Source organism: Hemiscyllium ocellatum, chromosome 32 (assembly GCF_020745735.1).
Source record: "Hemiscyllium ocellatum isolate sHemOce1 chromosome 32, sHemOce1.pat.X.cur, whole genome shotgun sequence".
NCBI classification, from domain to species: domain Eukaryota; kingdom Metazoa; phylum Chordata; class Chondrichthyes; order Orectolobiformes; family Hemiscylliidae; genus Hemiscyllium; species Hemiscyllium ocellatum.
In genome coordinates this window covers 23,975,897-23,989,560 of record NC_083432.1, presented here as the reverse complement: position 1 = coordinate 23,989,560, position 13,664 = coordinate 23,975,897, and the positions used below count along the sequence as shown (strand labels likewise).

At 38.3% G+C, this 13,664-nt stretch overlaps 1 protein-coding gene across 1 annotated transcript in view; it reads left to right on the top strand.

Moving 5' to 3' along the window:
* Nucleotides 1–851: 851 nt before the first annotated feature.
* Nucleotides 852–13,664, top strand: part of hrob (homologous recombination factor with OB-fold) — a 50,802-nt gene continuing 37,989 nt past the window's right edge. The window contains exons 1-2 of the mRNA XM_060848868.1: nt 852–951; nt 11,764–11,817. Coding sequence (XP_060704851.1) covers nt 949–951; nt 11,764–11,817 — 57 coding nt within the window. The 5' untranslated portion in view covers nt 852–948. The remainder of the gene's footprint in view (nt 952–11,763; nt 11,818–13,664) is intronic.

Sequence of the window (13,664 nt, the reverse complement as noted above, 5' to 3'; positions counted from 1 at the left end):
CTGAATCAACAGGTTGAATGGTGTGGAGTGATTTGTTACAAATCTTTGGCTGATATCTCTCTGATAGCTTCCTTCTGGCTAAACTATTGCGTACAAAACGATTGGGCTTATTTCAATGTGGAAACTGCTTTCTCCAGGCGGAGCAGAATTTTTGTTCCCATGTATGATGTCCTCTGCTGTGTTGGCATCATGCCCTTTTTCCATGAATATTCTGCCTTTTTGCCTGGAATTTATATCAGCACAAATCCATGCTGGCCTGTGCTGTCATAAATATGTCCTATCTGCTCAGTTCTTTTTCACTTTGGGTCCTAATATTGAACACATAAAGAATTCTTAAAGAGTATTTTTAAGAATAAAGTAAATTATGCTATTTGAGTCTCTTACAAAACAAATAAAACAAAGGAACTACAGAAAAGTTGGGTTTTGGAATTATTGAACCAGCCTCCACCAGTTCCATCAAGTCTGCTAATCAAATGTAAAAGAGCACCTCAGTGGCCAGTTTTTGATGTTACTCTTCCCAACTCCAAGATAATTATGAAAGTTTCTTTAGGAATCCATAAACAAATGGAATATCAGCACCCAGGCAGAGAATATGAGTGCTTGGATTAAATTATGAGTTAAAATATTGTATCCGAGCTGTAGTTCCTGATTTGTTTTAGAAATACTCAAAAATGAACAAAAAGTTGTATCCTCATGGCAATATAACATTTGTTGGGATTTACTGGGAATAACAAGGCCTTGGTGTATCTGGCTGCAGTGGCTTGGCAGAGCTGGTTGTCAAGGGCGGGGCGACAGCCGGTTGCTATGGAGAGCCCGGCCTGCGGTGGATTCTGGGAGGAAGGAGACGTCATCAGGGCGGCGGTAATTTTTGAGTAAGAGGACGTTGTTTTGAGTTTAGCGGCTTCAGGCTGCGGCAGAGACGGAGAGAAAAAGAAAGTCCACTCTGGAATGGTTAGTAACCGTGCGGTTTGTAAACGTGGGGTGGGAGTGTTGAGTTTCAGCTGAGTTGACAGCGGTAACCCTGTGTGATTTTAACCCGTGAAACCCCAGAGAGAGGGGGGTGGGGCACGGGTTGGAGCATGAGGGAGGCTTAATAACTTTACACAAAGGTGCGGAGTGTGCATTCATACTGAAACATACCACCTGTTTTTTGTTGTATTTGACAAGTTACTGTCGAAAGGTTTGCATTTACATAGTGTTTTTCCACACGTCTTGAAGTGCTTTAAAGCCAATCAAGTGTAGTCTGTAAATCGTCATTGCTGTATTGTAGCAAATAATAACTCATATGCACACAATAAGTCCCCTAAAATTGCAGTATTATAATAGAATCACGGAGATAGACGGCACTGAAACAGATCCTTTAGTCCAACTCGTCCATGCCGACCAGATTTCTTAAATCAATCTAGTCTAATTTGCCAGCACTTGTCCCTTATCCCTTTAAACCCTTCCCATTCATGTACCTATCTAGATGCTTTTTAAATGTTTTAATTGTACCAGACACTATCACTTCCTCTGGCAGCACGTTCTGTACATGCACCACCCTCTGCATGAAAAAGTTGCCCCTTGAGTCCCTTTCAAATCTTTCTCCTCCCACCTTAAACCTATGCCCTCTAATTTTGAACTCCCCCACCCTAGGGAAAACACCTTTGGCTAATCACCCTATCCATGCCTGTCATAATTTTATAAACCTCGAGAAGGTCTCAGCCTCCGATGCTCCAGGGAAAACAGTCCCAGCCTATTCAACCTCTCCCAATAGTTCAAACCCTCCAACTTTGGCAACATTTTTGTAAATCTTTTCTGAATTTAAAGTTTTCGAGTAAAAAATGAGGTCTGCAGATGCTGGAGATCACAGCTGCAAATGTGTTGCTGGTCAAAGCACAGCAGGTTAGGCAGCATCTCAGGAATAGAGAATTCGACGTTTCGAGCATAAGCCCTTCATCAGGAATATTCCTGATGAAGGGCTTATGCTCGAAACGTCGAATTCTCTATTCCTGAGATGCTGCCTAACCTGCTGTGCTTTGACCAGCAACACATTTGCAGCTGAATTTAAAGTTTTACAACATCCTTTCAATAGGAGGGAAACCAGGATTGTACACAATCTTCCCAAAAGTTGATGAAACAATGTCCTGTACAGTCGCAACATGACCTCCCAACTCTGATTCTTAATGCTCTGAACAATAAAAGAAAGCATACCAAACACCACCTTCACTATCCTATCTACCTGCTATTCCACCTTCAAGGAGCTATGAACTTTACTCCAAGGTCTCTTTGTTCAGCAACACTCCCCAAAACCTTTCCATTAAGTGGTACAAATCCTGCCCTGATTTGCCTTTCCAAAATGCAGCACTTCACATTTATTTAAATTAAATTGCACCTGCCATTCCTCGGTTCATTGGCTTATCTGATCAAAATCCCATTGCACTCTGAGGTAACCTTCTTTGCTGTCTACGACATCTCTAATTTTGGTGTCATCTGCAAACTTACTATACCTCCTACATTCACATCCAGATCATTTATATAAATGAAAAGCAGTAGACCTGGCACTGATCCTTCTGGCACACCACTAGTCAGGTGTCTTCAATCTGAAAAGCAACCCTCCACTATCACTCTGTGTCTTCTGTCTTCAAGCCAGTTCTATATTCCTTGTGATCTAAACAGTCTACCATGAGGAACCTTGTTGAATACCTTACTGAAGTCCTCAAAGATCACATCCCCTGCTCGCTTTTCATAAATCCACTTTGTTATTTTATTAAAAAACTCAATGAAGTTAGTGAGACATGGTTTCCCATGCACAAAGCCATGTTGACTATCCCTAATCAGTCCTTGCCTTTCCAAAAATATGTAAATCCTGCCCACCACCAGTGTCAGGCTCACTGGTCTATAGTTACCTAGCTTTTCCTTACCACCTTTCTTGAATAGTGGCACCATGTTAGCGAACTTCCAGTCTTCCGGCACCTCACCTGCAACTGTAGATGATCCAAATATCTCAGTAAGGGGCCCAGCAATCACTTCCAGAGCTTCCCACAGAGTTCTAGGGTACACCTGATCAGGTCCTGGGGACTCATCCACCTTTATGCATTTTCAGGCATCCAGCATCACCACCTTTGTAATGTGGACATGTTTCAAGATGTCACTATCTATTTCGCCACAGTCTGCATCTTCCATATCCTTCTGCACAGTTGACACTGATGCAAAATGCTTGCTTAGTAACACTGCCATTTCCTGCTGTTCCACAGATAGGCTGCCTTGTTTATCCTTGAGGGCCCATATTCTCTCCCTGGTTACCCTTTTGTCCTTAATGTGTGTATAAACTCCCTTTGGATTCTCCTTAACCCTATTTGCCAAAACTATCTCATGTCCCCTTTTTGCCCTCCTGATTTCCCTCTTAAGTATACTCCTATTGCCTTTATATGCTTGTCAGGATTCACTCGATCTCTGCTGTCTCTACCTGACATATGCTTCCTTTTTCTTGACCAAAACCTCAATTTCTCTCGACGTCCAGCATTCCCTACACCTACACAGTCTTGTCTTTCACCCTAACAAGAACAAACTGTCTCTAGTCTCTTGTTATCTCAAGTTTGAAGGCTTTCCATTTTCCAGCAATCCCTTTACTGCGAACATTCGCCTCCAATCAACTTTTGAAACTTCTTGCCTAATATCGCCAAAATTGGCCTTCCTCCAATTTAGAACTTGGACAGACTGAACCTAAAAATTAAAACTCATAAGAATTGTGGTCACAGGCCCCATAGTGCTCCCCTTCTGACACCTCAGTCACTTGCCCTGCCTTATTTCCCAACAACAGGTCAGGTTTTGCACCTTCTCTAGTAGGTGCATCCACATACTAAATCAGAAAATTTTCTTTTACATACATAACATTCCTCTCCATCTAAACCCCTAAAACTCAGTTTGGGATGTTAAAATCCCCTCCTATAATAATCCTATTGTTCTTACAGATATCTGAGACATCCTTACAAACTTGTTTCTCGATTTTTCTCAGACTAATGAAGGGGGTATATGGTACAATCCCAATAAAGTGCTCATCCCTTTATTATTTATGGCCAGTTAATATTTTTGACTGGGGAATAGATATTAGTCAGGGTGCCGGTACAGCTGTAACCAGTTTTGGTGCTGTTGATCTAAGGTGAGAGATATTTGCATTAGAGGCAGTTCAGATAAATTTCATTTGGTTGATTTTGGGTATGGAGGGATTTTCTTAGAGGAGAGGGTGCGTAGGTTGGGCCTGTACTCGTTGAAGTTTAAAAGAATACAAACAACCTGATTGGAAGTGAGTTTGCTTGCTGAGCTGGAAATTTCAGATGTTTCATCACCACCATACGAGGTAACATCATCAGCGAGGCTCCAGTGAAGCACTGGTATTTGTGTTCTATTTATGTGTTTAGTTTTCTTTGGATTGTTGTTGTTGTTTCTGGTTCTTTTTCCCAGAAGATGGTAAATGGAGTCCAAATCAATGTGTTTGTTGATAGCGTTCCATTTGGAATGCCATGCTTCTTGGAATTCTCATGCGTGTCTCTATTTGCCTTGTCCTTGGATGGATGTATTGTCCCAGTCAAAGTGGTGTTCTTCCTTGTCTGTATGTAAGGATCATTGTGATAGTGGGTCATGTCTTTTTGTGGCTACACTATTAGAAGAACCAAAGAACCAATGCCTCACTACCCACTTCAATTCCAATAACTAGATGTACAAGCAAATCAACGGAACACCCATGGGATCACCAATATCAGGGTTCCTAGCAGAAGCAGTAATGCAGAGACTCTCATAAACAGCTCTCCCTACCTTCCAACCCAAACTTTGGGTCCGTTATGTGGATGACACCTTTGTGATCACTAAACAAAACCAAATACTTAACTACAGAAACAAACCTCCACTAATGAAGTTGCATTAGAACATTATTTCATCAAGCCACCATAACTGCAGCACAGATGAACTACAAAGAGCAGAGGAAAACTACCTATACAGTGTATTCAAGAAGGACAGGTACCCAATAAACGCAGTCTGCCAATTTCTCAGCAACAAACCCAAACAAACAGACAAAACGAGCCCAGAAACCCTAACCACTTTACCCTACATCAGACGTCTCTGAAATGACTGCTGGACTACTCAAACCTCTCAGCATCATGGTAGCCCACATACTAACCAATACACTTAAACAGCAGCTAATGGGCTTAAAAGACCCTATACAGACAATATGCAAAACGAATGTCATCTACAAAATACCTTGCAAGGACTGTAATAAACACTGCATTGGACAAACGGGCAGCAAACTAGCCAGCAGTATTTATAAACATCAACTGACCACAAAACGACATGATCCACTATCACTAGTATCTTTACATAAAGATGAGGAAGGACAACACATCCATTCTGGGACAAGCCAAACAGACATGCATGAGAATTCCTAGAAGCTTGGCATTCCAACTGGAACGCTATCAACAAACACATTGATTTGGACCCCATCTACCATCCTCTGAGAAAAAGAACTGGAAATGACATCATCAACCCAAAGAAAACTAAACACGGAAATAGAAAGCGGGACATACACCAGTGCTTCTCCGGAGGCACACTGATGTTACTTAGTGTGGTAATGAAACCTCTGAAACAAAACCTTCCAGCTCAGCGAGCAAACTCAATCCAAAACCTCAACCTGAACTACAAATCTTTTTAAAACTCACTCGCCTTATTGAAACACAGGACATTCTTAGGGGACCTGACAGGCTAGATGTTTCCTCTCATGGGAGAGTTTAGAAGCAGAGGATATGTTCCGAGATTAAGATGTTACACAGTTAGGATGGAGTTGAGGAATGTTTTGCTCTGTGTAGTGAATCTGTGGAATTTTTTTTATGGCGGAGAGCTCTTGAGGCTTGACCATTTTTTAATCAATAAGATAATCTAGACTCATGGTGTTGAGCATTATCAAATCAGCCATGATCTTATTGACTGGTGGGGTAGACTCGAGCCAAATAGCTTGCTTCTACTCTTGCATCTTATAAGAAATCAGAGAATAAGGGTGCTGGGTATAACTCTCACACTCTTTAAAACACGGCCTTCAGATCTTTTACATCAATCAAACAAGCAGGTGTAGCCTTGGTTTAACAGCCAAAAGATTGCACCTTTTGTCAGTACAGCACTCCCTCAGTACTGCACTGGAGTTTTGGTCTTGATTATTTGTGTGCAGATCCTGCAGTTAGATTTGAACCTGGAATTTTGGGAAGAAGTAATGACCCACTAAGCCATGGTAGGCACAATTGTGCTTGTCAGGTATCTAGTGAATATTCATTTATTCTGGGGTGAACGTATGACATAAAAATGCCAATTGCTATTTGCTTTGAATTTGTTTCCGACCTGGTCTCAAAACTAGTCTCCTGTGGTAGGATTGCTAATTTACTGCCTGAATAAAACAGATATATGCAGTACCGTAGGGCATGGATCCCTAGGAAACTGCTAACGCCAACTCAGATCCACTGCTATCAATAACAACTTTGTTACACTGCAGCTAAAACTCCATAACCTGTAAAATATGCTTGCCATTTCCTCTGAATTATTTCTTTTGTACCCAATTGTATAACATCTTGTTGAAAATTTTTTTGTAAGTCGAGAATTACAGCTGAGTTACCTATATCCAGAACTGTATCAACGTAGTCAACACTCACCTGAATTATTTACCAAGGCAACTTTCCAGAAACTTTGAATCTGTCAATCACTCCTTTTTGAAAATCGTTAAATAGTACGTACAGTGTATCTTAATTCCTTCCAACAGGCAGTAAGTAAACTTAAAACCAATGGTTGCCACACTGTAGGAAGAATATGGTGGCCTTGCAGGGAGTGCAATAGAATAATAGCTGAACTCCAAAGCTTAACTGATTACGTAAGCTGGGCTTAAATGTGATGGCATTTAGGAAACTAATGAAGCTTTCAAGATTTTAAGGAGAAAGCTGGAGTAAGTAAAGGAAAACTATTTATTTCTTCTCTAAGTACACTATAAACATTAGGACAGGACCATTTGGGAATTAAATGAGGGAACATTACCTCATTCAAAAAGAGGTTAAAGTTTTGGAGTTCTTTCCATAAATAACTAATCCTGCTAAATCAGTCATTTTTAATTTTATAGGTGACAACTCAGTTATGATCTCAAAGGCCTAACTTGCCCTTTCTTGTTCCTTTATTCATATTTAAAGGCTTCACTATTGAGTGAGAATTCACCCAGATTTCCCCTTATGAACCTTTTATTGACATCAAATACTTGACATAACTAAGAATACCTTGATATTATCACTACTATGGCCATCCACTGTACTTATTTCCTGGTTAAATGTACAGGTCGTTCTGTTGCAACATGCATATCGTTGACACAAATTCTCAGTAATGCAATTGACAGATTCGGGAGACTGTGTTTCTACAGTGTGAACTTGTAATGTGGTTACAGTGCCAACATTTTAAGTGTGTTTCTGAAGTGCAATTTTTCTATAATACAACCATCACTTTAAAGAAGAACTGACTGTATTGCAATTCGTATTCTTAGCCCAGCACAGTTAACTAGAAGTAATGAGGCCTGTATGCTCAATTGTATTCATATATTTGATGTCATTAAGTAGGCCAAATCAAAAGGGAACATAATTTTCTAAAATCAAGTAAAGCTCCCCTGTGAGATTCAGGAGAAAAGTATGCTTTGAAGCAGTTTCTCTCATGATCAGGGTATCAGTTTTGAAATATTGATTAATTAAGTACAATGTATACGATACTTCATTTTGAGGTATTGCTACCTTGTTTCCCAATTCTGGAATGGGAGCTCCTCCATCAAGAACTGAAAAACAGCAGTTTGTGTTTTATAAAGCACCTGAAATGTAGCAAGAAAAAGTCCAAAAGTGCTTCACAGGAGTGTAGTGAGACAAAAATTGATGTTAATTAATTTAAACATTGGAAGTGACTAAAAACTTAGTTTTAAAGGAGACGTTTTAAGGAGTGACTTGAGAAGAAGGCAGAAAGGCGTGGCATCTTGACAGTTGAGGTTACAGTTACCAATGGTGAGGCAACAAAACTGGACTGCACAAATGCTTAGAATTCAAGAGACAAATGGTTTTTGGAGGGTTGCCTGACTTGATGATCTTAAGAGATGAGAGCCGAAACCTTTTGATAGACAAATTATAATACAGGACCCTCCCTATTTGTTAGTTGTGGTAATACAGGGCCATGGCAGCTATAATTTTACATCTCGATTCAAAATAATCAATCTGCTTTAGTTCAGATATGTTTTACACTGTACATTTTGAGTTGGATTAGATAGCCATATAGTTTCTAATAATGATATCCTCAGGAGGTCAATATAGAGCCAGCTGAGCATGTGGGAAGGCGACTTCTTCCTGATGTTGACTGTTTTAACACTCAGGCTTTATTATCAAAGTCAGGCCCAACTCTCACCTGATGTTGGCGAAACTTGAAACCAGAAGGTAGAAGTAGGGCAGAGAGCAGGACAGTTATCTGTGGGAATGTTTCCTAACAATGAGTAGTTTGGGGTGGAGTAGGTTTTGCAAGCAGACACTGCCAAAGCCAAGGGAGGAAGAGTTTGCTATAAGAGGTTTGATTTTGGAACTTAACGGAATGCCTTGAGCCTGCAAGGAAATGTTTTAACTTGCATTCTTAACCCAGTACTAGACCTGTTGTTCTTTCACCTGATGCTTTTGCTAAAGTTGGCACTAGGTCCTACTATGTGATACAGCATAAAGATTGTTTTGGTGCTGAACAATCCCATCGGACCTCAATGCTTAGTAGTCCATTCTGCCCAAAGTACGCCCATTAAAGTGGTATTCATATATGAATGATGCACTCCAAATAATTCCATCCTGAAAGTATCAAGTTATCAAATGCCAGGTTTAATCCTTAGCACCTTCCTGCACTTTTTCCAGTTTCTGTCTTGGGGATGAGATTTGTTTGTTTTTATGATTTTTGAACTAAGCCTGATTGCTTTAAAGGAGGAAAAGTTTGAAATAATTTTATGCCTAATTACCTTTGTGATGAATGTGTCTAAGATAAGCATTAATGACCTACTTAGTAGTTGTAAGTATATTTTTAATTTGCACAAGGATTAATTAGTGACAGGGAATTATTTGTTGGTGGGTTCTATTACTTTATCAAAATATAAATGCATATTGGAATTTTAATGCCAGATATTGCATTGTATTCAGATTTTTAGTGCTAAATATTGCATATTGTTTAGATTAGACGAACATTGAAATGCAAATCAGAACTTACTAGCTTTTAATAATTTATATTAAACCAAAAGGAGCACCACTAGCTCATTGATGTCTTCAGTGTTCAAAGAAAGGCTTGAATGCAAAATTAGCTTATAGATTCTCACAGTTTGAAGTGCAATGTCAAATTAAAATCAAAATGTTTTCTTTTGTTTGAAGTTGCCTAATGATTATTGCTATCAAATTTTGAATGTTATGGTTTACCTTTTTCTAACTTCTACGATATGGAGCCTCAATCCCATCTGAGTTCAGTTTTTATAGTGAAAGTCATACAGCACAGAAACACACTTTGGTACAACTTGTCCACGCCAATCAGCCATCCCAATCTGACCAAGTCCTATTTGGCTCATGTCCCTATAAATCCTTCATATTCATCTACCCATCCAGATGCCTTTTAAATGTTGTAACTTTATTGTGTGCTTTTTGCCTACTCAAGGGAGCAGTTAATATTAAGATACCAATCTTTTATTATGTAATCTCTAATAATGTATTTCTCTACAGTTTAGATGATTGTACAAACAAACGTACTGATTTCAGGATTCGGTTAAAGTAGACCAATTTTTAGATTTACTTTTCCACATGTTCTTGAAAGGTATTAATTCATTTTTTATAATGGCCCCAAGAATAGTTTTATTGAAATATTGATGAATACAATCTAGAATATTAAACATTGATGCAGACTAGTGAAGAATTGAAGAGTAGTATTTCAATGATGTGGGTTCCTGTAAAATGACTAAAGATTATAGGTTTTGTAAAAGTGAATAAAGTAAAAGAATTTTAAAACTGCCAATACCCTTGCCATATCTGGATGGTTTACTAAAATGGACTAGAAGGGTAGTAAAGTGATTTATTTCCTGAGGTCTGCCACAGGAGTAAAAGTAAAGGAGTGTTTTTCAATTGTAGAAGTTGTCAAAATGAGTCAGAGTATGATCAGAATGTACAGTTAAAGCCAAAGAGGACATACAATGCCTGGAAACAGGGAAGCGCAGGCATCTCTGTACTGAAGTCAGGGGAATTTTTATTAATTTGGTCCAATGTTCCTGTAACATTTGGGGTTGCTTTCAAATGGAGCTAGGTAATATTGAAATAATCAGTTTCTTGCCTCAGTATCTAAATCAAAGAATTAGCATTCAAACAAACAGAAGGGGGGAACAAGTACAGAAAATGCTGAAGAAACTCAGCCAGTCTGGCATCAGCTCTGGATTGAGAAAGAGTTGATGTTTTGAGACTAGTATGACTGTTCAGAAGAAAGCTGGAGGGATCTAATTACGACTTGGATTAGACCGTTACTTTACTTCTGAGACCTAGTTTCAAATCTTGCCCAGAGGAAGGAAATCTCTGGCCTTGTTGCTGTGTGATGTTAGTTGTCTCAAAAATGTGCTCATAAATACTTTTACCCAGAGAAATCACAAGATGGCAAGAATGTTAGGGATGTTTTAAAGAGCTCTTTATATTAAAAAGTAGGGTAGAGTGGAGAAACTTCTTACTTTGTATGTAACTACTGTATTTGATCTGGAGCTACCTGATATGGCAAATGTACTATTCCCCAAGATTAATCTCTCTTGCCTTAATTGGCACATCCAAGATGTTTGGTGACATTGGTTTGTCCACAGTTTATTTGATCTTTTGAGAGGTGAAATCTTCAAAGATAAGTGAGAAAAAGATAGGTATGTGTCTGCTGTCAGTTTTATATTCTAGAGCAAATTTGTTCCATTCCATATGTACCAAACCAAAGTCCCAGGTGTAATAGAATTGCTATGATTCATCAATCAACACAAACTCTTGGTGTATTGCTAGTCGTGATTTCCCTATTTAGGTGGAGACTTATTCCTTCCCTTGATCACTCAGTAAATTTAATTCATCTTTATCTTAAAATTCTCATGGTGAATCTCAAGAAAGATTCAGAATAAACCTCTGATCTACATAGAATTGTTAGTTCAAAAACTCCAATTTCCAACTCAAGTTTTAAAATTCTACTGATCAATACTTCTTACTCAATGTTAATTGATGCCATTGGTCCATCAATATCTTTTACGTGGAGTACCATGTAAACCAAGATAACAAATTATGGGTTTTTTTGCCCTGTCTCGACTTAATTCATATGATGTGATGTAACCTTTAGTGGTATGTGAATATGGTAAACTAAATGTCACTTTTGTTTCAAGTTAAAAGCACTGTATTATGATTTGGTTATGAAAATTTTGGAAGTAATGAACTTATTTAACTGAAATTGTCAACTGCAAGTGCCCATCTTAGTTCTTGATGTTTGTGATCATGAGACCTACCAATAAGACTAAGCATTCCCTTAAAACACCTTATTGTAAATTCATTCAGAAGGTCTTACTTTCAGAAGAAATGACTTTTATGTATTAAATTTTCAGGGATTGTACGAGATGAATGAGAAAATAAAGAAGTTTGAATGCAGATTATTTTGTGACCACAATGTATTTCTAAGTTGCATTATTAAAGTTTTGAATTTTCCTTTTTTTTTCTCTCCAAGGCTTGCAGTTTCCAGAAGCTATTTTCTGTTGATGAAGAGTTTGATGATGATGATGTAAGTAATTTTCTACATAATTGACATTGGAGCAGGCAATGGCTTAGTGGTACAGTCGCTGAGCTGTTAATCCGGAGATGCAGGTAATGTTTTAGGGGCCCAGGTTTGAATCCCGCATGGCAGATGGTGGGTTATAAATTCAGTTTCAAAAAAAATTAAATCAGCAATTAAAGAGTATTCGTGACCATGGATTCATTGTTGATTGTCAGAAAAACACATCTTGTTCATTAATGCCCTTTGGGAGGGAAACTGCCATCCTTACCACAGTCTGATCTACATATGCCTCCAGACCCACAGCAATGTGATTAACTCTTAACTGCCCTGTGGACCTAGCCAGCAATACCCTCATCCCATAGATTAATTTTTCAAAACATTGAAAATATTCAATTTTTTTTAAGGAAAATGTGGTCTCTTGTTATTTTCCAAATAACTTATTCAACCAGCTGTGTACACTGAAATGTTTTTAAACATCAAAACGGACTTAATTTGAGATACTGAGTACACAATACTTATTTTAAAATGTACTACCTATTTAACCATGCTGTAATGCCATGCTATACTGTGTACTGATCTTGGTTTTGTATATTGGCCTGTTGGACATTTTAAGTGCAAGGTCCGAACGTTTGGGCATTCTGCAGTTCTCTTGCACCAGTCGGCTGTCAAAATGGATCCTACTGATGACTGCACAACCTGATTTTTATGAACCAAAATTTGGATATGGTTTCCATTTCAGAAGAAAGAATGTGTTTCCTATCGATAACAAATGAAAATTTCTAAAATTGAATCAACTTGCATATTTAGCTATTGATTTCTCTGTTTGCAGAAACTGTCTTCTGACTAAGTTGATGTCAAAAATATGTCAGCATGAGAAAAGGGAGACTGACTATTTGCAATTTTGAAGTAGTGACTGTTCCATTTGGTGATCCTTTGGTTGGCATGCATTCATTTATTTCAGTCATTGTCAAATGGTGACTGGTCAAATCCGACAGCAGTCATATTTGGATTTTCACAATGTTATTGTGCTACCAGCAGTAATTCAGGGTGATCATAAGAAAACCTAGACATTAGTTGGACATGTCTTAAAGTTATTTCTATCTTAAAATATTTTCATTGTACTGCACTCCATTTAATAATTCTATTTCAATATTAGGTGTTTTCCCCTCATACATGTTCATTGACTGTATTCCTACTTCTCATTGGTTTTATACTGATCTGTGTTTTGTATAAAACGCTATGTAAAAGCATCTGAATCTTCATGTTAGTGAAGAGCTGCTTCCAGTGTTTGTAATGCCCAGCACATGCAAGTCATGCCTGTTGATATGAGTCTGTGAAACAATGGATTTCTGCTGCTGTATTCTGAAGTTTGGTTCCTTGAAGAAACTTGTGTGTTTTTACCAAGTACTGCAGAGTAGAACTCTTGACTGAAGGCCAGGACATGATCGGGGTGAGGGGCAATTCGCAAAATGAACAGGGAACTTATAAAAAGCAGAAAAAGGTTGGGATTACGGATAGTTACCTAGGTATGCAAAGGATAGAAGTGATGGCAACAAGGATAAATGCTAAGGCCATTGTTCACTAATTGGAAAGTTGGAATCAGAAATTGCAAATCAAATTTATTGCCCCTTTTAATAGAAAGGAAGACTTCCACAAAAGTTTGGAAGGAATTCAATGAACTTGTGAAATGTGGGTGTGGCAAATCAACATCAATACAGATAAACATAAGGAAGTATATATTGGTATGAAAAAGGTCACGCACACTTTGAACACTAAATCTCTAAATTTGTAAGGAGTCTGGTATGCAAATACGCGTATCATCAAAAGTATTGCTATAGGTTAATAAATGCAGA